We start from the raw sequence: 25818 nt of genomic DNA, 5'->3' as shown, positions 1-25818 counted from the left end.
GAGGAGGTGAAAGCATATTTTAGAGTATTTGTAAGGAAAATCGCTTGCTGATATGAAAATATACTCATGAAATCAAATGCAAATTGTAATTACCTTAATTCTCATTTTATAAATTGTTGTTACCTTGTATTTTCGTATTTTTGGTGTGAAAATTTCTTAAACTAATTTATAATTTGATGACAAAAATCTAAGGATTTAGTCGTAGTTTAGAAGAATAAACTGAATATGGGCTTTTAAACTTGATCTGCTATAGCTCGGTATCAGTATTGAGCTTGTGATCCGATTCAACTCAACAAAAGGACTTTGACTTTAAACTTTAAACTCGATTCAGTGTGATTTGTGTTGTTTCTTCCTCTTGATTGTTTGACTTTTTTTTTAATTACTATTGATATATTGTAACATGATTGAACAGATAATCGTGTATATTGTTAATGACCACTTTAGTACTCCACAAGCTTAGCTGTGTTTTTTTTAATCAATTTTCACATACCAAAAAAGCATTTCTAACCATATGCATTTACTTTGACAGAGTATTCAAACGGTTTATCAAATTTGAGAAAATTCTCACACGTGAATACCACACTTGTTTGTTAAAAGGTAATATTTGAAAAATAATATTTTCTTAGAAAAATTCTCTCAAAGTCATTAAAAAATATTTTCTTTGGGCTAATAAAAGTTATTATTGCCATGTAAATAGCATATGTCATTATAGGCAACCCAAGCAAAACATTGGCCCAGTCAACGACAATCAGGAAAAGAAAAAAAGTTTTCAAATAGGACTAGCTAGTTTATTTTGTAATAAATGGGTCAGCTAGTCAAAACTTTCAAAAAGAAAAAAAAATCCAAATATTACACGGAGCATGTTACATATGTCTTTGGATTTGGATGAAAAGAAAAAAGAAGTGTTAACTTTTCAATTTTGAATTAAGAGAATTATAAAATATTTATAAAAATGAATAAGGGGTGGTTGCTAATAGAAGAAGCACCGTCTTGGCAAGTAAACGTACTAACAAATAGAAAATGAAAGAAAAATTAAATTCATTGGATCTTCAAATTTCTCTCTAATGCAATGCAGATCCGCCTAAGACAAGTCCCCGCGCTCAGTGGATAACCTGAAACTATAAAAACAAAAAACAAAGAAAAATAGAAATCAATTTATAACACTAAGTATTAGGATAAGATTAACAATAACGACAATAATTAATAATAGCAGAAGCAGAGAAAACGACCATGTAATTGATAGCTTCAGGCAATTAAGCAAAGCATTTATGCAAGTTCACAATGAGTCAATAACCATAGGAAACAAGCTTTTTAACTACAATGTTTTAGTAAAAGATCTCTAAGCGCTTCTATCGTTTCACCTTCAATGGCACGTCAAATCACAAGATTATGAAAGGATTGAAAAAAAAATGTGTGATTTTTAAGAAACGTTTTCCCAATTTTGGACACATGCTTATGAGAAAACCATTACAAAGACCACAAAAACACTTCAGTCACAAAAATGAAGAGAAACGGAAGGATATGATCCAACCAACGAAATACCCTCCTAAAATCAGGAATCGACAAGGACTCACTTATCTTTAAAAAATATTCTCATAGTTCAAGATCTATAAACCAATATCATCTTGGAACCATTAAAGAATATTAGGCATCATGTGATCATATTTTGCATTACAGGTCCAAAATCCTGTGACTTTCCTACTAATGTCGAATTATAAACTCTACCCTCATACTCTGATATGCAAAATATGCACTGGCAACTTAAAATAGTGCAATAGGAAATGGTCTGTAACTAATCAAATCCACAAAATTAAGATATAGTCATTCATATTTAGAAGGTTGATATGTGGGCTTATTAAAATTACCCATTTGTATCCCTCCTTTAACTAAACTGTCTTCTGTCTTATTTCATTACACAGCAAGACTTTGAAAATCTTCCAAAAGCTTATCGTTAGCAAATTGATGCAAAAGAATAGTTGGGGACCCAAAAACTGTATCAAATTATCATGAGAACTATAAGCATCACAGGAACTATAAGCATGTCAATCATTATTAACTATAAGCATCACAAAAACTATATTATCTCCCGACTCAGATATACCATATGAAAAAAGCAACGTAACCACAAATTAGAACTTGAATACCAAATAAACACAATTATTTGAATAACCTGATATAAGATCATCAATGTAGTCAGCATCAATTTTTCCATGAGCCATTGCACCAACCTGAACAACAGTCAAACATCAAAGTTAATTAATGAAATAACAGAATAAACCTCGTCTGAACAATGCACATAAAGGCTTGAGAAAGCTTACCACGAATACAAGGTTCTCATTACAATTAGCATCACTAACATAGTCCCTTAATTGAACTGTCTTTTGTGAGCTAAAAGAAAGACCTACAATAGCACAATGGCAGCACATAAGAACTCGATCTTCACAAAAGACATTGACATTTTAGCAATGCCTAATGGTTATTATAGTACTCACCTACTTTGCAGGAGTTGATAGGTGAGTGATCGGTCACAGGGTTTTGAATTAACCTTAAAAGCTTTCCATGACCACCTTTTGATTTGATACTGAACTTTTGCAGCAACTCCGCTACAAAAATTATTGAATATTTCAAAATAGGGAAAGAACCAAGAATAAAAGGATGTATTATGGAGTAATATTACAATTATGATTAGAGAAAATTACCCATCATATTACAAAAGCTTCCCAGAGTAATACTTTAATCTTAAAATTATGAATTTGGTTAGGATCAATTTTGTGATTTCAAACTTGTTGGCATAATACTTTAATCTTAAAATTATATATAAGTAGTATTTTAGTCTGTATATTGTATAAAATAAATATTTATTTTATATATTTATAATTTATAATAAATAGATAATTTTTTTAACATGTAAAATATATTTTAAATTTATAATAAAATAATTTATGTTGTGATATATTGTTATTTTTTATTACTAATGATTTTTAAAAAAAATATTCAAATTAAAATTAGAACTAAAGATATTAATGATAGATTAAAATAAGATGGTAAATTTAAGGTAAATTCTTCAGTTAATATTAAAAGCATAAGATTATATATTAGATGTATTTTAGAATCATATTTGAATTATTAAGACAAGCATATATTTTTAATTTGGTTTATGATATTCTGTTACAGATTATTAAACCATTCGATTCATATTAAAATTTAGAAATATAAGAGGATATAGTAGATACATGATATTTTAATTTGTCATAGCTGATGTAAATTCTACAGTTTTCACTCGTGGTTTTTAATTAATCAGTGTTGAGGTGTTTTGGTCCTTCCATTAAAAAAAAAAAAAAAAAACAAGGATACTTGTTATTAGGAGAGTGAATGTCACCACTTTTAGGATATGAGAGTATTTAAATGATAGTGAATATGAAGGAAAGTAGAGAAAGCGAAAACTTGAAGAAACATACAGACTTAATTGTTTATATATATATATATATATGCGCACTTAATTGTATTTTTACTCTCTATTTTTTAACCTTTTAGCAAATTCCTAACAAATTAATTAAATGTATTTTACTTTTCAACTTTTCAAAAATTGAAAATTTTACCTTTCATCATTTAACTGTTAATTATCTACAAAAATTAGGAATAAAATTTTAAAAAAAAACATAGGGTAAAATTCATTAAAAAAATGGGGTTAAAAATAATTATCTTAGCATGTCATGCCACCTCAAATAACATAAGGTACAATTTGCATGTTTTTAAAAGTTAGATAACATGCACTAAAATAATTTGTTTGTTGCTGATAAAATTTATCAAATGATATATAAAATATTATATTTTACCAGAAAGATTTCTAATTAGAGGATATTTCCATATATGCTCTAATTAGAGGATATTTTTTATTTTACATTTTCATTTTATATTTAAATAGAAAATAATTTCATATTTAAACACATTTTTTAAATATAATTTTAACATTTGCTTTTTTTTCTATCAAATTTTTTTAATATAGTTTAACGTTTAATTTTTAAATATAATTTTAACGTTTGGAAAAGTCATAACATATCGTATAGATTTGTTTTATTTTCTATCATAAATTTGTTTTAAAAATCGGACGAACCCTTAATATTTTATATTGAATGTGATATAGTATTAATTCTATATATCATAATTTAATTAAATATCAACGATCATACTGAAATAATTGGTTTATTTTTTTTATTTTATATATCAAAAAATCGTTTTAAAAATGAACAAATCTTTAATATTTTATATTGAACATGATATAGTATTAATTTTATATATCAGAACTTAATTAAATATCAATAATCATATTGAAATAATTTATTTAATTTTGGTTCAATTTAATTTTGGAATATATAAGATTATGACAATATCATTATGGTTCTCAATCAAATCACATATTCAATGATTTTGCACAATTAAGAATCTAGAAAAAAATTTGGGACGTATCATTTGTGCCAATTAATATTTAATATTGATGAAAATGCAACCTTCAAGTAGAAAATTCTCATCTTCAGCCTTTTTTGCGTATCCAGTTTCAAGTTTGTTGTAACATTACTGGTATTTCCAGTTTGATTTCTATATATACTACTTTGCATGTATAGAAGTTACATTAACGTGTGTTATTACCCATGCAGTTTCTGAATATCCGCTTGCAGAGCTAAATACTGCCTTGGGCTGATCTGTGAAGCTTTGGAGCAGAAATGGAAGATCTTTTGAATTAATATTATATGAAAAAGAAAAGATTTTTTTTCGAGTATATAGTTGTAAGCCAAAGAATAACCTTCTGTTGGGAGAATGTCAACTTTGGTTTATGGAGCTAGAGCTTGCAAACAAAGTTTGTGCATTGAAGCATAATGCCAGTAAAAGTGATGTTTATACAAGTTTAATAAATATTTTGGATAACATTTATATTATTTCTTTCAAGTATATAGTTGCCGAAAACAAATTGAGAGTACTAAACATCGATCTTTTTTATGAATGTGAATGGTTCTCTCATATATGGTATTTATGTTTTAGTTGGATTGGGATAAAATCAGTTTTGAAAAGTGTGACTGAAGCTTGCTTCTTAGTATGGTGTGGTTGTTAAAAGACTAGTCTGCGGCCATGTATCTGTAGACGAATAATGTATATAGTGGTTTTGGTGTGGAATATGTCATGGCAGTATATTTCAACTATCAAAGGATCTTTTTTTAGAGTTGACAGAGGGAGTTTTGAAATGGTTCGTAAAGAAGTGGTCAAATGTATATTTTTCTGGTTTCCTATGTCTAATTTGATTCTATGGTGTGAAGAAATCACTGTCAGGGACCATCTCTCGCTATTTGGGCACGAGAAAGCAAGAATTGCAGTGACTTTTCTGAATTATGAAAATTTAGAATCTGGTATATCAATTTGTTGGATTCAGCTGTATGCAGGTTTTCTTTGTGCAGATATCATACTCATGCTGGGGTGCAAGGACTGGTGCATGTAACTTTCTCCCATTTGTTAATTTGTTTTTTCATTTCACCATTAGAGAGATTCATGTAATTATATGTGGTGGAGCGGGGCTGGTGAGATGTTTTGGGATTACTGCATTTTAGCAGTAACAGAAACTCATTGTAATTGCATTTTATTTTGCATCCATATATTTTTTTTTTACTAGCTTATCTGAGACGTATTGTATTCTTAATTTTTTTAAAAAAATTGAAGTATCCTCGTATGCGAATCATATCGTACCTGTTTCATATTACATATATAGACTTCATAGAATGGAATTTAAGGTGGGGAAGAAGTTAACATATTGTGGTAAATTTTAATTAGATTCGTTTTCTTTTCGATGGTATTGACATGTTAATCATTGAGTGGGTTGATCAATTTTGTGTTTTGTAATTCTCTAGTTTGCATGATTTGTTTTTGGAAAAAGTTCTATAAGAGAAACAAGAGGAGTGCGGTAAAAACACAAATGACAGATTATATAGTGATGGGGCGAGCGAGAAATGGTGTTTGAAAAAGAGAAGAATAAATAATGTTATAAAGTAATTTTACATTAAAAAAAAGTGTATTTAACAAATAAGAGAACGTAAATAGCACATACTAAAATATTAGTATTATATTATATGGATAAAATTTGCTCTTTTTCTACCATAAGAATTGTTATGGGGGGCCATCATGATTTCATGAGCATCGAGAACCGTGAGCCCATTAAAAGTAAAAGAAAAGCAAGAAACTCAAGAAGCAGTTGTACAAGGACAATGTTTGTTCATTCATGGCCGAAAAACAAGGACACGATTCTTCATCATCATCAATAAATATATAAATAACGAATATAAAAAAATTTAAATATCAGATATTGTTAACAATCACATTCATGTTGTCTCCCATCCATCATGTGCGCATATGATGAGAAAAGAGAATAACGGATGCTTTATTTTCAGGACATCAAGAATACTTCAATTATTGCACATATTAAATAATAAATAGGCATATGGTCTGAATGGAACTGGGACAGCTCAAAACGGGATTTGATTCAAGAGCACATGATGTTCATATGTTATTTATATATTTTATTTTCCCTTTCAAAGAAGAAAAGAAATAACTTTTGCTGTATGAAAATGTATATACGGAAGTCTTGGCATCTCATAATGAAACCACATTAGAGGTGCATGAACAAAGCCTAAATCAGGAGAATGATGGTTGAGAATCACACAATTGATAATCAATTACTTCTAACCCAAAAAAGAAACACACATTTTCATATCCTCTTGCAGAAAATGGTTCATTAAATGTCAAAAATTTTCTATTTGAATATGTTGGCAAAGTACATGTATTAGGAGGACATTGGATGAAAAGTACATAGATGTTTAACAACTGTTCTACAAACAAATAAGGCGTCAGAAATCTTTCTAACTGGGGTATTCTATCATTGTTCACGTAAGAAATCATAACAATGAAGATGGAAGCAAAGGAAACCTCCCTTACACTTGAAACCAGCACTATGATTGCAACTCTATAAAGATCAGAGCAATTAGTTATTCTTCCACAGTTCCTGTATTTTCAGCTGCAATTCCACCAAGAGTCTGAAAGTTAGTTAAAAAGTAAAGGGTTACTAATACCACATTGCACATCATTTTTCACACTTGTTTTGTAAAAAGAAAAATGGAAAGAATGCCTTTGAATTAATGAGTGTTGTTTTCTTGTTTTATTGTTCCTGTGTAGGAATGGTATAATAAAAATGGTGTAGAATTATTATTATTGGAAAAAGGTGAAAAGAACAAACAACAAGACAAATATTCTTCCTCTCTTTTTCTCCCCCTCTACCATGGTAAAGTGCAAATTCATTTATAAGCATTATGATAATGGTGAAAGCAAACAAAAATAATTTGGGTCAATTAAGATGCTAAATGGACATAAAACACAATAACAGGTTAGGGTGATCTTGATGGCCTTTGGCATGAAACTAATCTTAGTTGATAAGACCTCACTCCCCATCCAAATAATTCATGCTCACAAAACCACACCTATACCGTTCTAAAACTATTTTAAAAAAATTGCATTTCATAAGCTTTTTTGGCTTAATCTATATTATTGATGATGGTGACACACTGGAACATTGACATGATAATTCAGCCTAATTGGAATTCATTTGCAAGAGACAGACTACACTAAATGATAATAAAGTAACATAATTAACTTACTGGAGCTGTCATCATGGTTCTCTATGCAATTCAAGAGGTATTTAAAGGTCTCAATTTCACATGGAATGGTGAGTCCACCACTCTGATCAAACCCAAATTCCTCTGCAGCCTTTTCCAGCAACGCCTTGAACAAAGAGTGGCTAAGGTAGCTTGTGGGAATGATAAACCTCCGAAGCTGAGGACCAACATAGACGGCTAAGTACCCTTTGGGAACATCATGTGGTGGTTGAGGGCTGTAGCAGCCATCCTCATCAGAGTCACAATACACAATATCAGTTAGCCTTTTGTTAATCATTGGTGATAAGACCCCATGATGATGAGTCACATCAGAATGATTGTTGGAATCTTTTGAGCCCAGAGTTACAGTTTGCCACTTCTGAAACATTTCCTTCAATCTCACAATCTGCTTAATTCCATGCAATTTGGAACCTCCAGCATCTTCCATTGATAAACTCAGCAGATCCAACCCCAAACTATGCAGTCTCTTCAGATGTTACACTAAATGCAGAGAAATACATGAATCAGCATTCAGCAAGTCAAGTTTTAAATTCTTCAAAAGGTGTCATGTTTTTCTTTATTATCTGGCTGCATAGAAGTATTTTAAAAAGAGAACTAAAATATAGACTGAGATTTAACTATTTAAGATCAATGACCAATAACCAGAAGGAAAACATTCATTCATTGATCATCTCAGCACAAAAAAGAAAACAAGCAAATCCAATTGAAGGTATAGATTTAATGAGCTTCGGATACTCTATCATTTCATATTCACATACAGTTAAACTGCATGCTTTCCTCATAAATATGTTCTTAATGGAATATAAAGTTTACCAATTGCATAATACTCCAAGGTGACATTTAGCAACAGCAGTAATAATTGATGGAGAAGATGATTGAATTGGCATTCCAAACATAAATAAAAGAAAATGAATGCAGAGATTGATACCTGATAGAGAAGAGGTCATTAGTTGGAGGTAAGAAATGTTATGTTAGGTTTACAGAACCAAATTTGAAACTAATGTCTAGAGTTGGTAGGGGAAAAAACTATATCTATGGTTGGAAAAACTAAATCAGTAGTTGTGTTGGCAACTGGTGTTGTTGGGCTGTATATTTCTTTTTCTTTTCTTCTGTTCCCTGACGCACCACTCTAGGGGTATCCGTTTTTTCAGTTTCCCCATGCAAACAACCCAACTGTTATATATATATAGTTTCGGCCGGATACATTTTTAGGATAAATTACTGGTCCAGATAGTTTGTACCTTTTATTCCTCATCATTTGAAAGTGTTTTTTTAGTAATATTATCAATTACAATTAATTATAAAAATATTAATAAATAATTTGTAATTAATTTATTGTAAGATAATTTGTAATAAAAAAATAATTAATAATTTATAAGTAATTTGTAACTAATTATTTTTATATATTTTTTTAATAAAGATTACAAGGTAATTAAAATAAAAATTATAGACACTAAAAATATCACTTTACTATAGGGTCTAAAAAAGAATTAAAATACAAATGATAATGACTAAAAGAATCACTTTCAAACTATAGGGACTATAAGGATTTAAAAAATTACTTTCAAACTACGGGTACTACAAAATAATTAAAATGTAAACTATAGAAACTAAAAAAATCACTTTAAAATTATAAAAATTAAAATGTACAAATGATGAAATTATAGGGAACAAATGAATAATTAAACCTAAATAATATAACTATATAAGCTACCTTTTTATTTTTGGATGTTTCATTATTGTTTAGATGATATTATTAAAACAAACTTTTGGATTTATATTATATTATATTATATATATATATATATTATTTGTATTTACATGTATATTTGCAAAAAACAACGTTTAAGATAGTAAAAAATGTCTAACCAAAGGTGGTGAGTTAATGCTTGCGAACAATTTCAGTTCAAAATGTTAAATTATTTTCTATGAAATAAAGTATATGTTTTTTCCCCTTTCAAAACTATAAAATTCAGGTTGTAAATATTAATTTTTCTAAAAGAGGACATACCAATCCTATTACTTTAAATTTTCGTTATATTAAATAGTAATATGTTTCATCCTCTTAGGTAACAAAAAAAAAAAAGATAAATTGCCATTTTAGCTAATCTAAACTAAATTTAACTGTAATTGGGGTGACAGTACATCATGTGTAAATCAATTTTGTTTCTACGGTGTTAATTAAGTAATAGTTACACCAGTTCCAATTTTTCACATGGAAAATGGGATTCCAAACCAAACATGTTGTAAATTTACCATTTGAAGAAACATGGTGTTATTGACTTTTTTTTTTAATTTAATTACAATGCACTACATCAAAATTTAATTTAATTTTCTTATTCCTTTAAAGAAACGAAAGGATTAAAATCATTAATATATGCATATATATTTTTATATTATCAAATGCAAGTGTGATTTAAATATTTTTTATAGCTTTTTTTATATATTTTTTAATACGTCGGTGATTCCATTTCTATATATTTTTTATTATAATAGTATATGATTAAAGATGTCCAGTTTAATTGGCCTTCTTTTCTCAAACCAGGTTGTTTAAGATGATACCAAGGAACAAAGGAATGCTTGTTGTTTAGACTTTAGTCCCCTGTCACGAACATTAATATGCAGGCTTAATTATATTTTTATTTTTGAACGTACATGATTTTAATCTTTTTTTCAATTAAAATATCTAATTATCTATCAATTGTATGGAAAGTGTTGTTATGTGTTATTTTATTCCACACCCCCCACCAAATTAAGCAACGTCATGAACGTAGAAGCCTCAGCAAAAAGAAAGGATGTATTAGTATGGAAGATTATTGGCTTAACGTTGCTTTTTATCCATCATATTTCATGTTATTTTGTTTTAATACATTATATTTTAAAAGTTTTATTTTAAGTTTTTAAAATGTTTCTTTCAATTTTAGTTAACCTTTGAATTAGAAACCTTTCCTTTTTTCTGAGTAACCCACGTGACACAGTCTTTCCTCTTCTAAAACTCTCGTTCTCCCCTTTCCAATCCACTCTCCCAAACCCTCCGAGCTTCAACTTCACCATCTAGTTTTGTCGTCAAGCTTGGTGGCATGTGGCGTAACATGAATAGATCTGTGGCATCCACCAACACTCAATCTCCGACGTTGTCGTCGATGAGAAAATCTTCCAAAATCATATCTGGTTTCATACGAAAATAAATTTTAGTAAATGTGTTTTTTTATTAATTATTTGTGGAAGGATAAGAGAGAATGGGGCAACTTTTGTTTTTATTCCATGGTGAATTGAGTCTGATTTTAAATGGTTTTTAATTTTTAAAATAAAGATACTCTCAATTTTTATGTTGAATTAATTATTTTTAAATTTCAATGTTAACAGAAAATTACCCTTTCAAAAGGAAAATTAATAAATAAAAAACTAAGATGATATATTTTAAAAATTAAAATAAATTTTTAAAACTTAATTTACCAAATTAAATTATTAAAAAAACCAAAAATGACATTAAGTCGAGATTATTTGGTTAAATAGGTCAGCGGTCAGTTGTGGGCTTTTGGGCTTTGAGAGATTGGGCTTTTGAAGCTGATTTTACAACTCAAATCTTTCTCCCATCTTTCTCGCATGCTTTGCGGCTCTTCTGGTCACATTCTTCCTCGCCACCACGGCTTTTGTAACATCGTGAGTGGTGCCTCATTTGGCTTCTCCTGCTAGAGCTAATTTATCAAATAGCATTTTTTTTTTTCTGGAGTGAGGATACAATTTTTTTAGAAATATATCAATTTATTTTTTTCTTCTGCCATTTTAGGGTTTCTTAAACCCCTAAAATCACTATGCTAAATTCCCGAGTAGTAGCTAGAGTCGGAGCTTCGATCGTTAAACACCTCTGCACAAGTACTTCTACTTATTAATATTTTCTTCTCTACCTCCCATAGTTCATAGCATGAATTGTATTGAACATATTCAACTAATTTTTCTTCTTCTTTATTTTAATTTGACAGGGAATTGTACATCCTTGCGTGGAGTAGGATATATTCGAAGCGCAAGATATCATCACAATCAACCTCTGGTTAGTCTTTTTTTTTTTCCTGCAATTAAAATTTAAGTATTCAATTTCTGTCAAGTTTGAGAATATGGACCGGCTACATTTGTTTTGAATCGTTTTATTAAACTATTGATTGCTATTTCCACATTGTATTGCTTTTTATGATCTCAATAGATAGAAACAAATAAGTTTACTTGATGGTGGATGGTTAGCATGGGAGACACTAGTCTGATTTCTAGCTTTGTTTGAAAGAGAATCTGGATGTAATCTGTAGTTTTGTTTATTTTCTTATATTGCCTTATGAAAAAGTGAGTATTCGTGTGTTTGAAGTGTGATGCGACCTTTTCTTTTGATGAAATAACTATTAAATATGGATGCCTTTGTGTCGAGTTTTAAGATTGGAGATATTGGATATGATAATGACATTAACCTTTTCCATGGGACTCTCCAGTCTTTAGCTAAAATGGCCAACAAGTTTGTGGTTAGCAGAGGATTGGGAAAAAAAAATGGACCCCGACCTGTGCAGTGTTTTTCTCTTATTTCTGATTCTGACTATTCTGAAGATGTAGATAAATTTAAGATTGTATTATGGTTTTGTGTACGAGCTTATTGGTTTCTTATATTGATCTTAATAGGTAATTCTAGAAAGGATTTGGTTGTCTCTGAATTCTTGGACTGACCAAAATAAGCATTTAGTAAACCCAAACCCAGAAATCTGGAAGTCTTTCTATCAATTTAGTTACTAGATTGGAGTGAGGAGAGATTATAGTACCAAGGGTTTTATAATAATTGACATTCTAAGTATTTGTCAAATTGGCAACTATGTGGGCAAATGTTTGTGCAATCCAAAATTTTTAGAAATTCTGTGTACATTTAGTTTGGGAATACTGGTGAAATTGTTTTATTAAATTTTTACTTTCTTATGGCTTTGATTTATGCTTATCTCTGTTTTTATTTTAATTATTTTGTGTTTTTTTTTAAATAGTTTCAACAGCATTCTTTTACTAAGTTATACAAGGGAGCCATGATAGAAAAGCATAATTTCCTTTCAACAATGACTACTAACAACACTACTGAGGAAGGAAGTGAACAAGAACAAACGTAAGTTCTTTTAATTTGAGATGACAGATTTTTGGGAGTACGTGATCCTTTTATAAATATGTAATAGCATTCAAAACTTGCTATTGATTGTGTTTGTGTTATAATTTTGGATGCAGGAATGTTGATTATATATATAGATCATTTCTCCATTGTTTTGTTAAGATTATGGGCTCTTAATAAAAACATTCAGTATAAAACACCCATGCAAAATTTTGTAATTTTCTTAGTGTTGATGTTATATTTTGACAGGCAACACTTTGCAGACTAGTTGTTAACTGCTGATTTCTTGTTTCTAGCTAAGCATGATTTGGTCATTGAACAAGGACGCTCCAATGTTATAAAGTGGCCTTTTTTCTTATTGTCTAATTTTTACCTTGAGAAGTGGTTGTTGAGAGTACAGTCTATAAGTTCAGTTGCTATGTCGCTACGTTATCATACAGCATATGCAATATTTTGATCCCCCCCCCCCCCCCCCCCCCATCCACCCACACAACCATCCAAAAACTCTTTGCCCCCCCCCCCCCCCCCCTCAAAACGGAAGACTTGAGAACTGACATTATGTACTTGAGCTTGTTGGAAATTTACTTGTATATATTTTTCTTCTAATGATTAATTTTTTTAAGGCATTTTCAAAATGCAGAGAATGTTAATGTCATGTGAATATTGAGGTTTAGCACTCTTCTCTAACTAAGATTTCATGTTGTCTATCATGGGGGTATGATATGATATCCAAGCAGAAGTTAGGTTGCTGCTTGATTCTGATACTTCAACCAAAATGGCAAGAATAGCAAAATCTTTGATTCTGATACTTCAACCAAAATGGCAAGAATAGCAAAATCTTTAAGCCTCAGTTGTTGCAGTAGGTCACATTTCCTTGAAAATTTTCACAATTCAAATCTCATATAAGATGGCAATAATCCACCTGCTTATTAAATACTAACCTAAATTCATATCCCTTGAGACAGAATGCACAACGACTGTTGTACTTTGCTCGTATATTTTACTAGATGGCAATAGTGCATCATTCCGCTCCTTACTTTTTGAGGCAACATTATGCAGGATATCTGTAACTTTTATTGATAAGGATGGTGAGGAGAAGCATATCAAAGTCCCTGTTGGAATGTCTATGTTAGAAGCTGCTCATGAAAATGACATTGAACTAGAAGGCAAGAGCTTTGATTTTATAATTCTATTATTTCACCTCAAGATTTCGGTCTTCTGAATTCTGCTTTTTTTTTTCTCTTTTAAATGTTTGAGATAGCCAGTTGGTCATATTTGATCCATCTAGCCACCCCACCTGTTGGGTTAATTTTTATTTTTTTAGTTTTTTTAGTTTTGCTAGAATTACTTTTCATTTTGATAGTCTGCCTTTACTTTGGAAAAAGCTCGCCAAAAATGAGACTGTTTCTAATAGGTTTAGACTCACTACACTTTTACTTGCCTACTTTAGAGACAAGTTCACTTGAGAAGAACATTATCTCCTCCTTTGCTTATGATGGATATGCTGACCCTTATCGTGTGCCTCATAATATTTCAATTTAGCTTACTTGTCCTTTTGCCTAAGCTGATTTCTTACTTGATGTTATTGCAGGAGCATGTGAAGGCTCGCTTGCGTGTTCAACTTGCCATGTTATAGTCATGGTACATCACGAGTGATCTGATCTATGTAGTGAAATGTTGCTTGAAATTAATTTTATGTTTTTTGAAATACCGTTTTCCACTTACAAGAGGGTCGAATCATTTGTGCAGGACGTAGAACAATACAATAAATTGGAAGATCCAACTGATGAGGAAAATGACATGTTGGATCTAGCTTTTGGGCTTACTGAAACGTGAGTTTCCTATCTATGAACTTGGGATTTGAAATTTTCGTTTTCCGTTTTTGTCCGCCTCAAATTAAGCATTGACTAATTTTGGGAACTATGCAGATCACGTCTGGGTTGCCAAGTGATTGCTAAACCCGAACTTGATGGAATTCGTTTAGCTATTCCTGCTGCCACTCGGAACTTCGCTGTTGATGGTTATGTGCCGAAACCACACTGACTCATTTGTTTTGGTTCAATGCAAAGAGTGTTGCTTTCAGTTTTGTACCCTCACCGATTTAGATAAATCGGCATTTATTGATCATATCATAGGCATTATTTTTGTATTGTCCGTGTTCACGGAGCACCTCTATATATCAATTTAGAGAGAGATCGATCATGTTGTAATTTTCGACGGGCTACATTTTTGCGTGTCAATAAATTACTTGTACTGTTTTATATTCTTGAACCAATAACGTGAACAAACACGTCCAAAAAATATAAATATATGAAAGGCAGAATGGAGGACAAGATTATTTGGGCCTTCTTGGATTCGAGAGTATTGATCCAAATCAAACCGAAGGTAGTTTTCCTGTGTATGTTAAGTTGCTACCCGATTTCGCTATTTATGTTTTACATTTGTCTATCACGGTCAGATTTTATTTCAAGTAATTTCTAACAAAAACTCAAGTAAAATTAATCGGTAAATATTATCATTTGTAATTAATTATGTAGTTGCTCGTTTTCTCGTAAATGTTGCCTTGTGTATCCTTTCATTACGAGTCGTTTGAGATCCTTGGAAAAGATGCCTAAAAGGAGAAATGCTGGGGAAACTGTCTCAAGGATATTGAATATAAAAGAAAATATAAAGGTATTTTTGCTGGTTTGTTTCTACCTTTTTGTTCTTTCGTTAGTCTTCTAAATAAAAATAACATGAAAAAAATGATATTATTATAATTGAGTGAAAATATAAGATATATCAACTAAAAATGGAAATAAAAAAAAGAAAAAAAAAACAGGAAAATATGTGGGTACAACGAAAATGGTACAACAACTTAACTTGACAAGGCTATCTAGACAGGAGAAGAGGGGGTCTTGAAGCAAGAAGCAGTTTGGACTTATAGATTGCTGGGGATACTGAACCGATTTTCTAAACCAAAGCAAGGTCTCAATCAAACGCTCTCGACTCAACACAAAATATCAGAAACTCTACATTTTAATGAATACAATTCATAATCCTTGACCAGGAATGCCTGAGAACAGCATTTTCTAAACCAACGCAAGGTATTATCAATCAAACCCTCTCAACTCAGCACAAAATACCAGAAATCAGAAACTAACTATCCATTTAAATGAATAAAATTCATCATCCCTGACCAGGAATGCCTGAGAACACCATGTGATCATAGTTCACATATGAAGTAATAGCAAACTGAGTAAAATGAAGTTGAAAAACCGTAACACCTATGCTAGTCTGCTAATAATTGGAAAAATAATGATTAAGGTTATAAATTTTTCGCCATCTAAATCCGTTGCCAAAAGTGATCTTGTAGGAAATCATAAGATTGATTGTAAAAACACGTTGAGCAGTAGTAAATGATAAACTGAAAGAAAAAAGAAAAAAGCATAACAAGTGGTGACATTGTGCCAAATGGCTTGAAACAAGTCGCGAAACTAACAAGGCTTTTGTGTAAGTAACTAATTGTGAGCCGTATGAAGCACAATGACGGAGCGTCTAAAAATTTCACAAAATTGATATCATTGTTTTACATGTAATCTATGAAGGTGAAGTCTAACCAAACCAAATGACTACCTTTAACGAGAATCATTGAATTATGTTAGTTTCAGCTGAGCTTCTTGAGCATCTTGGAAGCCCAGCGCTTAACTCGTCCCCTGAGCGAGTAACCGAAAACCGCTCCAGCAACAAAACAAAATGCACAAAGCTTTGAGCATGTCCAGTATGACACCGCTTGTCTGTAACAAAATTACAATTAATTATGGCAAGTTAAGAATCAAAACCCTAATATAAAGGAACAATGAAGTGATATAAGGTAAGGTTAGGAACGAAGCAGAAAGAGAAAGAGACAGATGCCTGGGAGGTCTGGTAGCCAAAAGAAGGGAGGAATCAGGAGGCGGCGGCGGTGCTTCTCTGACACGATCGAAACTCGACGACTTCAGGTCGCCGGAAACCTTACTGACAGCACTAGCCATCGATACAAAATGCAACAGTTATGCCGATTTAATATCCCCTTTTCATTTTTCTTTGTATTTAGTAATCGCCGCATCTAAACGACGCCGTCACAAACGTGTACCCTGGTTAAATTTGTAACCATCAAAATAAAAATATGCATGATTAGATCATTTATTAACCGTTTATTTATGAATATATGCGCGCTTTTATGTCCAGACAGATTTTTTAAATAATAATTAATAATATTAAAAAACAATAAAAGAAATGATAAAAAATTAAGACATTAAAAAATAAAATATTATACCCCAATAATATAAAATAATTTTACTTAATCATTAAAGAAAGTTATTCACTCGTAGCTTTTTTTACACTAATGGTACGGAATTAATAAGGACTTTAGAACATTTATAATGAAAGTTCTTGAGTTAAAAAATTTCGTTTCACGACATCTGTTTTTATACGTGTTTTGAACATTTTCAAAGGTTGGATTTTCTTCAAAAACTCTCAATTGCCCACATTTTAAATTTTTTTAATGTCTCTTAATAAAATATATTTAAATAGGATTTATTATAAAACTCAGAAGAATGACCCAAGAACCCAAAATAGGAGAAGAAAAAAGAAAAAAAAAATATTGAATTTTATATAATAACATGAGATCCAAGAGTGAAAAATGGAAGGTTAAACCGTTAGAGTTAAAAAGAGAGAGTGGATGGGGTCAGAATTTGTCCACGAAAGGCAATCCTCTCTGTATCTTTGGTTCAGCAGCCATTAGCGATTTCCCTTATCTCTCTCCATCTTAACTCCAAGCACAAGAATCATCTTCCCATTTCGTTTCTGACCAATGGCTTCCCTCACTGTCCCAAACCATTGTGTTCCCACTTTGCTTCGCACTCACTCTCTCAACTACCCATCTTCCCAAAACCTCCCACTTCCTTCCGCGCCATCAAATTCTCAATTTTTTGGCCTCAAGCTATCTCATTCTTCCTTTTCCACAATTCCCTCTTCTTCTTCTTCACTCAAAGGCTCCATTTTCGCCAAGGTACATTCCTGCTTATCATCAACTTTCTGTGTCTCTTTTAGCTTCCTAGTTCTTACAACCCATCAGCTTTCTCTTTTTTCCTTTTATATATTCCTTGACAGGTGACTAAAGGTTCAAAGCCACCGAATTTTACGCTAAAAGATCAGAACGGGAAGAATGTTAGCCTCTCCAACTTCAAAGGAAAACCAGTAGTTGTGTATTTCTACCCTGCTGATGAGACCCCTGGCTGTACCAAACAGGTAAATACACCACAATGTCTTTCAGAGTGGAGATGCCAAATTTTCAAGTTTTGTAGCTCCAAACATTTTCCAAATTTATAATTCAACAGTGTATAGTGGACTATTTATGGAGCATATTAACAAAAGGCAATAGATCTGTTTAATTACATGTTTCAGACTTCATATGCTAAGATTTATTCGAGGTTTATTTATCATTTGGTCCCTGTAGTTACAGAAACTGTCTTTTATTTCCTATACTTAAAAACATCTCCTTTTAGTCCCTATGAGGAGATGCTTTTAAGTATATAGAAACTAAAAAGGAAACTTTTTGTAATTGAACCTTTACATGAGTAATTGAACCTTTATATGATATAGGAAGGAATTCTTGTTCTTTTGAAAAGGAAGGGGAGAGAAGGGTTTTGGTTTTGTTGACCACCAGTCTTCGGAAGTGAAATATTCTAGCAGAATCTCCACGGATTCTCGCTCACAAGTTGAACTTCGGTGTTGTACTTGCAAGAACTCCAACATGACACAAATGGAGGGTAAAAGTTAGAGTACCTCAACCTTATTAGGTTTATTTATACTATTCTTGATTTGGTAAATGCCCCCCTTGGACAAAACCTACCAAAATCACTACCTCTAATGGATTTCTGGCCATGATTTTGTACTTTGTATCCCTATCGAGGTTCATCTACTGCTAGAAGGTTCTTGATATATGCCTTTTGAGGCTTAGTTATTGGGTTTTAGTCACAGCGCATTAGCTTAATTAGTCAGATTAGGCTCAAAACCTCTATGGAGTTGTTTACGAAACATGAATGATTATACTGTGCTGGTGGTGGTAGAATATATGCAAGAACACAATAAATCATTGCTATTGTACCATTGATACAGTCATGGTGGCTATTTTACTATTTTATTGCAGGCTTGCGCTTTCAGGGATTCATATGAGAAGTTCAAGAAAGCAGGAGCGGTGGTTGTTGGGATAAGTGGTGATGATGCTGCCTCTCACAAGGTAAAATTCAATGGTTTCACTGTTTCTTTCTTCTTTTTTTTTTTAAACTAACCATACTATTCTTACGCTGAATGCATTTCATGGAATGTAGGCATTTGCCAGCAAGTACAAACTTCCATTTACTTTGTTGAGTGATGAGGGTAACAAGGTGAGGAAAGAATGGGGAGTGCCAGGTGATTTCTTTGGATCATTGCCTGGAAGAGAGACTTATGTTCTTGACAAAAATGGGGTGGTTCAGCTCGTCTACAACAATCAGTTCCAACCAGAAAAGCATATTGGTGAGACCCTGAAAATACTTCAGAGTCTTTGAGACATTCTGATTCTTTTGTTGGCTATCTTAGCTGGCCTGATTCAGAGTCAGACAAGTATGTAACTATGAATTGTAAGTTTGTAACCACTGTAATTATGTAGCTGATTTTGGAGCCTTTGATCACATTCACATGGGGGTGATGATATGTATTCTCCTATAGAGAGCAAACATTTATAACCTCTCCGGATGGAATAATGCCTTCATTTGCCACAAATACAATCAGATTATATCTGTATCTTTTGCACATTGTAAGTTTAGCTTCAATTGACAAAGTGACCATCCATTATAATTTCTATATCATTGGAATTTGCTATTTGAAACAAGGTTCAGCAAAACATATGATTTATTTGAACAACATTGCTGTAACCTTGAAGGAGTTAACTACATGTATGGAACGTGACTCTTGAGCATCTAAACTTTAGCCCACCATTCTCATATGAAACTTATCCTTAAATTTTTCATCCCGCATTTTTAACTACTTAGACAATTCTTTCTTAGAGAACAAACAGTTATTTTTTCTTATTATTCTACTACTATTTATGTAGTCACTAAGAGAATGGTTGTAAGCATATTCAATCTTCCTTGGCATATTCTTCAATACTATAGGGTCCAAATACCTCGGATATCCAGTTCTTCTTCCTCCAGGAACTCCACCCCAAATCTTTACAAATTTCATCACTATGGTTGATGCTATAAGTTGAAATGCAGTGCCTCTTATAGAACCTAGTTGACCTTTTCATCACTTCTATCTCCTTATGTGTTTGTGAAAGCATGCTCTCAACACTTGGGAGCTTGAATTTGTCATCTACCAGTCCAGAAAGCCACATGGAGCGTAGCTCTGACGAGTGAAGATTTGAGACACTCTCAACAAAACCCACAAAGGCCATGTTTGGAATCAATGGATGGATAGTTCCCCTGTCATGATTAGCATGAATCAGCTGTTAGTTCTCACATATGACAAGTGATAGCAGTACATTCTCTAACAATTTTTTTAACACACTCTATTATTAGTTAAAGTTTATTAGAAACTACAAAATTGAGTGTAACTGTATTGAAGTTCATTAAATAAGAAGTAAAACCCACAAACTTTTGTATTATTTCTCTTCACATATTTTTTTATGGAAGCAAGCATAATGAATTGAAGAGTCCTTCTCACCTGTATAAAGGCATAATACCAGAAGGGTACTCCAACAGGCTACTAAAAGGCTCAGGTAAAATGGTTTTGAGCTTTTTCTTTCCATCAAAACCAGTTGCGAGAACAACTACATCAGCATTCAGCTTAGTGTTGTCTTCAAATTCAATCCCTCCATTCCAGAACCACCACTTTGATGCCTTCTTAAAGACAATTTGGCCCTTTTCAGCCTCGGAGAAGAAATTTTCTGGCATGATGGCCATTTGACAAGATGCATAATCTTCCACAAAGGGGTGTTCTGGTTTTAACCCATACTTCTCCAATGGAAGTTTCCATAGAAGGTAGGACTCAATAAACTTTGAAATTCCACGCCTCTGTAATAGCTCATTGCATAACATAACAACAAAGCTTTAGAATTTAGCAATCCTTGTAACAACCATAACATTTATTTAGAACCCTATATGTATTATGTGATTCAGGAAGTGAAAAACGTTTAAGGTAATGTACCAGTGGGGAACACATGAGGCATAGAAGGGTTCTGAGTAAGCCCTGGTTTGGTCTTTCGTGGATAAACTGGGAAGATCTTGTTGAGAAGAACAAGAAAAAAGGCAATCCCCAAATCCAGTAATGGGGAACTGTCCAATGCAAAGTCCTTACAACCATGGTGCAAGGTTGTCCTTCAGGTCCTTCAGAACAAGACACCAACAACTTTCTTATGCATGTTGAAATTTAAGAAACAGTAAAAGAAGAGATGTGATTGTACAACACTGCAATATACGCATAGTAAAAATGATGTAATTACTTATATAATCCTTGCCTTTTAATTTGCATTTAGAACTTAGGCCCTACAGGTTACCCATAACTCTTAATTAATATTTTTTTTTGGAAGATTCTCTTAATTGAATGTTATTATAAGAAATAAATATATAATATTAAAATTATTAAATACCACACAAAATAATAGTATGTGATATTATAATTATGTTTATGTCTTTTTTGTAACAGGATGAAAAACGATGAGACAACCAAATCCAAATAAAAATAAAAGGGAAAAAGAAGTTTCTTGTTACTTATAAGGAAAAATAAAAGAGAATCTACAATTTTTAATTACTTATTCTAGTGATTGGTCGATGGCATGAGGTGTTGAAATTTCAGTGGACTTTTCATATGATGGTATAAAACTGTCACACGTGGCTCGCTTTCATGTCTGTAGGTGAAGATGAAGGTTGGAATCCGTCGTTGAAAGGCATTCCAAACATTTATGAAACTATGAAAGTCAAAACTGATGTGTGGAATTCTATTTTATATGACTTCTGTGACCTATAAATTCGTCCCATATCAGCTTCACGTCAATTATTATTATTATATTAAATATTAAATAAAATGAAAAGAACAGTACGCAAGTCAAAACACCTTGATACATAAAATAAAAAGAACAGTAGTGTGCACTCAAACCATGCAAGTAGACTTGGAAAATAAAGCGCCAACTTAGTATTAACATTCAATAAAAACCAATAACAATTAATTAGACACCAACCAAAAAATCTATTGAAAATTAATGTCGTCACCGTTGGTATGTGCCTATATGGCTATATAAGCACTACAAGAACTGAAAATGACATTTTGATAGAAAAAATAAAAGAGAGAGAACGGAAAACAACAAGCAATAGTCCGAATATGAAAATGAGCTTCTAGAGAGAGAGAGAAAAAATTGTGTATTTTCCACAGCACATGAGTGACAGATGACAAATAAAGGCAACATGTTCAATTGGGGCCATTGAACGCAACCTTTATGACAAGCCAAAACAGGAAATAAGTTAGAAGATGTGCACAAGAAAATCGAGTTATACACATGCACAAAAATAACGAGAGGTGTTACTTGTACAGTAATTATACAATTAAGTGAGAGAAACATGAGATAACATAAATGATGCGATGGAAATAAATAAACATAAAAAAAATATTATTGTACAAAATGTTACTATATGGGTTGTTATATGAATAATACAGCTCTAAAATAATTGCTTTCACATTGATTCATCAGCAATGTGTTTTTACATATATTTATTCTTTTAAAAAAGAACCATAACATATAATAAAATACCATTACGTGATCAAGCAAAAAGTAATTTTCATATAATAATATTATTTGGCTTGTACATCTTTATTACAATTATTTCTTAACCAATCATAATTTGAGGGGAACAAAAATTTAAACAATTATAAATAAGTAGTTCATAAAAAAATCTTTTAAAAAAGAACCACAATATAAAATAAAATAACAGTAGCTAGGTGGTCAAAGAAAAATTAATTTTCAAATAATAATATTATTTTGCTTGGAAATTTCTATTATAAATATTTCTTAACCGATCATAATTTGAGGGGGAACAAAAATTTAAACAATAAATAAGCAATTCATAAAAGATAATAATTTTTCATTTTATACTTCACATCTTGTTTCGCAAAAAGATTCATAGTACTATTTCAGATACATTCAACCAATCATTAGTTTCTGCAACTTTTACAGAATGTTTTTCACAAACAGCATTTTTTGTTTTCAAAATTAAAACAGCAACTATTTGAATTAATTTTATTCTGAGTTACTCTAGCTGTATGATTAAAAGCAATATATAAATTATAAATTAGTAAACGAATTACGTACGTGAGAGTGGATTATTATTACCTTGGTTTGCCTGGGCACATTCCATGGCTAAATCAAGACCTGACTTTTTGAAACCTACGACCACAACCTTTTTCCCTTTGAGAAGTTGAGTAGCAGCTTCCTGGTCAAGTTTACAGTAATCTAGCGTATGCATCACCTTTCCCTTGAATACCTCTGCCCCTTTCTTCTGTGGAAACGTTGGAATCCTCGCTATGTCCCCATATTTTCCAACGCAAACCACAACCAACTCGAAGCCATACCACTGAAATAATTAATATTGGATTACGGAAATAATCATCAGCTGGTGCACCACTACTCATGCACTCAAATTGAACGTACGTACGTAGTAAGTTCATATACGTTATTTGGAATTAACCTTTATTAATTATGATAGGTTATAAAAATATTTACTTATTATTTCCCTTTTGAACAGTTGATCAAAATAAAATTCTTTTTTTGAGTAAAAATTTCTGCTCTACAAGTATATAATACTAATATATCTGTAATCAATAATTATCTATTATTCATATACAAACAATTAGATACTTCTATTAATTATAAAAAATGTTAAGACTAACAGTTGTGATATATAAAAGTTTAGTGATCGAATTATGTTTAAAATGCAGTTATTTATAAAGAAATATTTTTATGCATGTTGATTAATTTAAGTATATATAATAGGGAAATTTGTAATAAATAAATATTTGGTATGATGGAGGTAAGGTAGTAATTTCTCAAATTATATTCATGTCAGCTTATCAGTCATATAAGGGGATAAACAAAAAGTCATTGATAGCTCAGCAGCTTCATACAATCAATAAAAAAAACATTACAAATCTTTTTTTATTAAATAATTAATACTATATAAAAAATTATTTCAAAACAATATTATGAAACTAATTTTTCAATAAAGAAAGGGCCCAAAACAGGTGAGAACAATTTCTCATTTTTAATTAAAAACAATTAATCGCTTTACTTTTGAAGAGTAACTTAATTAGAATTGTTTGTGGGAATATGTTTTTAAAAATTTCTGAAACCCTAGGTATATATAGGCACCAAAGAGTTTGAAGGTAGTTAGTTGAGTTATGAAGACCTGAATGGTGTCTGAGTGATTGGTCTGCACAGCAACTTCCCACACAGGCAAACCGGGAAGTAGGCTTCCAGAGCAGGTAACTTCCCGGTTGCCTGTGTAGCGGATTTCCACCACCTTGGAGTTGAACCTTATGTTCTTGAGCACATCAAAGTGCTTAGCATAAGAGTGCAAATAATTGAGTATCTCCAAATGGGTAGGAAAATCAGGATTGTCTCTTTGAGGCCAAGGAAAATCAGTGAATTCATAATCACGACGATGAGACTGAAGCTTAGTGGAGTTATAGGAGCAATGACTCCAAACTCCACCAATGGAATCTGAGGCCTCAAAAACAATAGGGTTGTGGTGTGATAGCTGTTTTGCAGCTGCTATGCCGCTTACTCCAGCTCCTAGGATGCCGATTTTTGAAACCAATATGGGATGGTTTTCGGCACGGTTTGCCATTTTTTGGTGTTGAGAAAGTGAGAGCAAGTTGAAGGTGTTTGATTATGCAACGAGTGTGTGTGTGTGTGTATGATGATTGATGAGTGTGTGCAATCAAAATGAGAGGGTTAGACCGGTATATATAGATGCCTCGAGCTGCAGCAGTCGTCAATTGTGACATCATAAGAGGTAGACTTTTACAGTAAATAATGACGAAAAACAAAATGAAGAAAAATGCATGCATGGTTGACACATTAAAAAAATGTAAATATAATAAGGGGTATGTTGTAAATATTTGAATATTTCAAAAAAGTTTATACTCAAATTGGTGGGCTTTTTTATCCGTAGAATATTTGTAATAGATCATTATTCATACAAAAAAACTTTTTTTTTTCATTCTTGAAAGTGTATGCTAAAAGAGATGTAAAACGAGAGAAATTGCGGTTAAGAGAAAGATAAGATGATAAATATGATAAAAAAAAAAGGAGGAAAGTAATGCCAGATGAATGTGCAAAATAGAGTGTGAACAGAGATTACGTGTTCGTATAATAAAATTAAGTAATATTATTTTTTTCTCTGTTTCTTTCTATATTATATCAATCATCTTCTTTAATCTCTTTTCTCTTTCTATTTCATTTGAAAAATTAGATCATTACAAGAAAACAATTTTATTCCTAAACTCGCCTTTTTTATAATAAAGGGTGTAAATATAGCATGAAAAATCGGTACTCTGGAGTCTGGAACAATTTTATCCATTTTTAATTAAATGCCTTGCTATTTCTATATTGGCTAGCTATTTACTATTTTAATAGGTCTTTCTGAATAAAATTCACTTTGTTGAACAAGTAACTAGTAACAAGTAAGCAATGGAGCCTATGTGCCATGGAAAATGTTTGGAAGATTAAGAGAAATCTGAGGTGATGTAATGATACTTCTCAAACTGAATTCAGCTTATAAGGGTTATTATGAAGACGCGCGAATAAGGAGGTGATCGTGAAAACTTACAAAAATATATCTGAATCAGTGTATATCTACCATATCCAGGATATAAAGTCTATTTGCTAATATGGAAACACTATTTATAACACTGGTATACGAGTAA

At 31.6% G+C, this 25818-nt stretch overlaps 6 protein-coding genes across 9 annotated transcripts; 2 read left to right on the top strand and 4 right to left on the bottom strand.

Moving 5' to 3' along the window:
- Window positions 1-1911: 1911 nt before the first annotated feature.
- On the bottom strand, window positions 1912-2703 carry LOC102669420 (ribosomal RNA small subunit methyltransferase NEP1). Its single transcript, XM_006595285.1, has 5 exons — window positions 2700-2703; window positions 2493-2603; window positions 2319-2401; window positions 2171-2228; window positions 1912-1991 (listed from the first exon to the last, which is right to left on the bottom strand). Exons 1-5 carry the CDS (start codon window positions 2701-2703, stop codon window positions 1912-1914), a joined length of 336 nt encoding a protein of 111 aa, XP_006595348.1.
- A 4031-nt stretch (window positions 2704-6734) lies between these two features.
- Window positions 6735-8867, bottom strand: LOC100527760 (auxin-responsive protein). 2 transcript variants are annotated; one of them, XM_041007777.1, is made up of 3 exons: window positions 8638-8867; window positions 7692-8189; window positions 6735-7073 (listed from the first exon to the last, which is right to left on the bottom strand). In XM_041007777.1, exons 2-3 carry the CDS (start codon window positions 8134-8136, stop codon window positions 7051-7053), a joined length of 468 nt encoding a protein of 155 aa, XP_040863711.1. In that variant the 5' UTR covers window positions 8137-8189; window positions 8638-8867; the 3' UTR covers window positions 6735-7050. The 2 variants fall into 2 exon arrangements, with proteins under 2 accessions (XP_040863711.1, NP_001236981.2); NM_001250052.3 differs by having other exon boundaries at window positions 6774-7054.
- A 2372-nt stretch (window positions 8868-11239) lies between these two features.
- LOC100807931 (2Fe-2S ferredoxin) lies at window positions 11240-15098 on the top strand. Of its 2 annotated transcripts, XM_006593899.4 has the most exons (8): window positions 11240-11372; window positions 11500-11585; window positions 11693-11760; window positions 12722-12837; window positions 13897-14003; window positions 14429-14478; window positions 14587-14669; window positions 14766-15098. In XM_006593899.4, the coding sequence occupies exons 2-8, from the start codon at window positions 11525-11527 to the stop codon at window positions 14878-14880; spliced, it is 600 nt and encodes a 199-aa protein (XP_006593962.1). In that variant the 5' UTR covers window positions 11240-11372; window positions 11500-11524; the 3' UTR covers window positions 14881-15098. The 2 variants fall into 2 exon arrangements, with proteins under 2 accessions (XP_006593962.1, XP_040863975.1); XM_041008041.1 differs by having other exon boundaries at window positions 11255-11585.
- Window positions 15099-16260: 1162 nt separating this feature from the next.
- Window positions 16261-17005, bottom strand: LOC100807395 (uncharacterized). Of its 2 annotated transcripts, none has more exons than XM_014765440.3 (2): window positions 16726-17005; window positions 16261-16613 (listed from the first exon to the last, which is right to left on the bottom strand). In XM_014765440.3, the coding sequence occupies exons 1-2, from the start codon at window positions 16848-16850 to the stop codon at window positions 16484-16486; spliced, it is 255 nt and encodes an 84-aa protein (XP_014620926.1). In that variant the 5' UTR covers window positions 16851-17005; the 3' UTR covers window positions 16261-16483. The 2 variants fall into 2 exon arrangements, with proteins under 2 accessions (XP_014620926.1, XP_003542377.1); XM_003542329.5 differs by having other exon boundaries at window positions 16732-16922.
- Window positions 17006-17522: 517 nt separating this feature from the next.
- LOC100306216 (thioredoxin superfamily protein) lies at window positions 17523-19720 on the top strand. The gene is made up of 4 exons (NM_001248612.2): window positions 17523-17869; window positions 17971-18108; window positions 19010-19099; window positions 19191-19720. Exons 1-4 carry the CDS (start codon window positions 17672-17674, stop codon window positions 19407-19409), a joined length of 645 nt encoding a protein of 214 aa, NP_001235541.2. The 5' UTR covers window positions 17523-17671; the 3' UTR covers window positions 19410-19720.
- Window positions 19663-24822, bottom strand: LOC100790266 (probable flavin-containing monooxygenase 1). Its single transcript, XM_003541269.5, has 5 exons — window positions 24297-24822; window positions 23225-23465; window positions 21049-21227; window positions 20566-20915; window positions 19663-20324 (listed from the first exon to the last, which is right to left on the bottom strand). The coding sequence occupies exons 1-5, from the start codon at window positions 24735-24737 to the stop codon at window positions 19982-19984; spliced, it is 1554 nt and encodes a 517-aa protein (XP_003541317.1). The 5' UTR covers window positions 24738-24822; the 3' UTR covers window positions 19663-19981.
- Window positions 24823-25818: the final 996 nt, after the last annotated feature.

Source organism: Glycine max, chromosome 13, assembly GCF_000004515.6.
Source record: "Glycine max cultivar Williams 82 chromosome 13, Glycine_max_v4.0, whole genome shotgun sequence".
Lineage (NCBI taxonomy): Eukaryota > Viridiplantae > Streptophyta > Magnoliopsida > Fabales > Fabaceae > Glycine > Glycine max.
The sequence above is the reverse complement of the archived record's forward strand: the minus strand, read 5'-3'. Positions and strand labels throughout refer to the sequence as shown.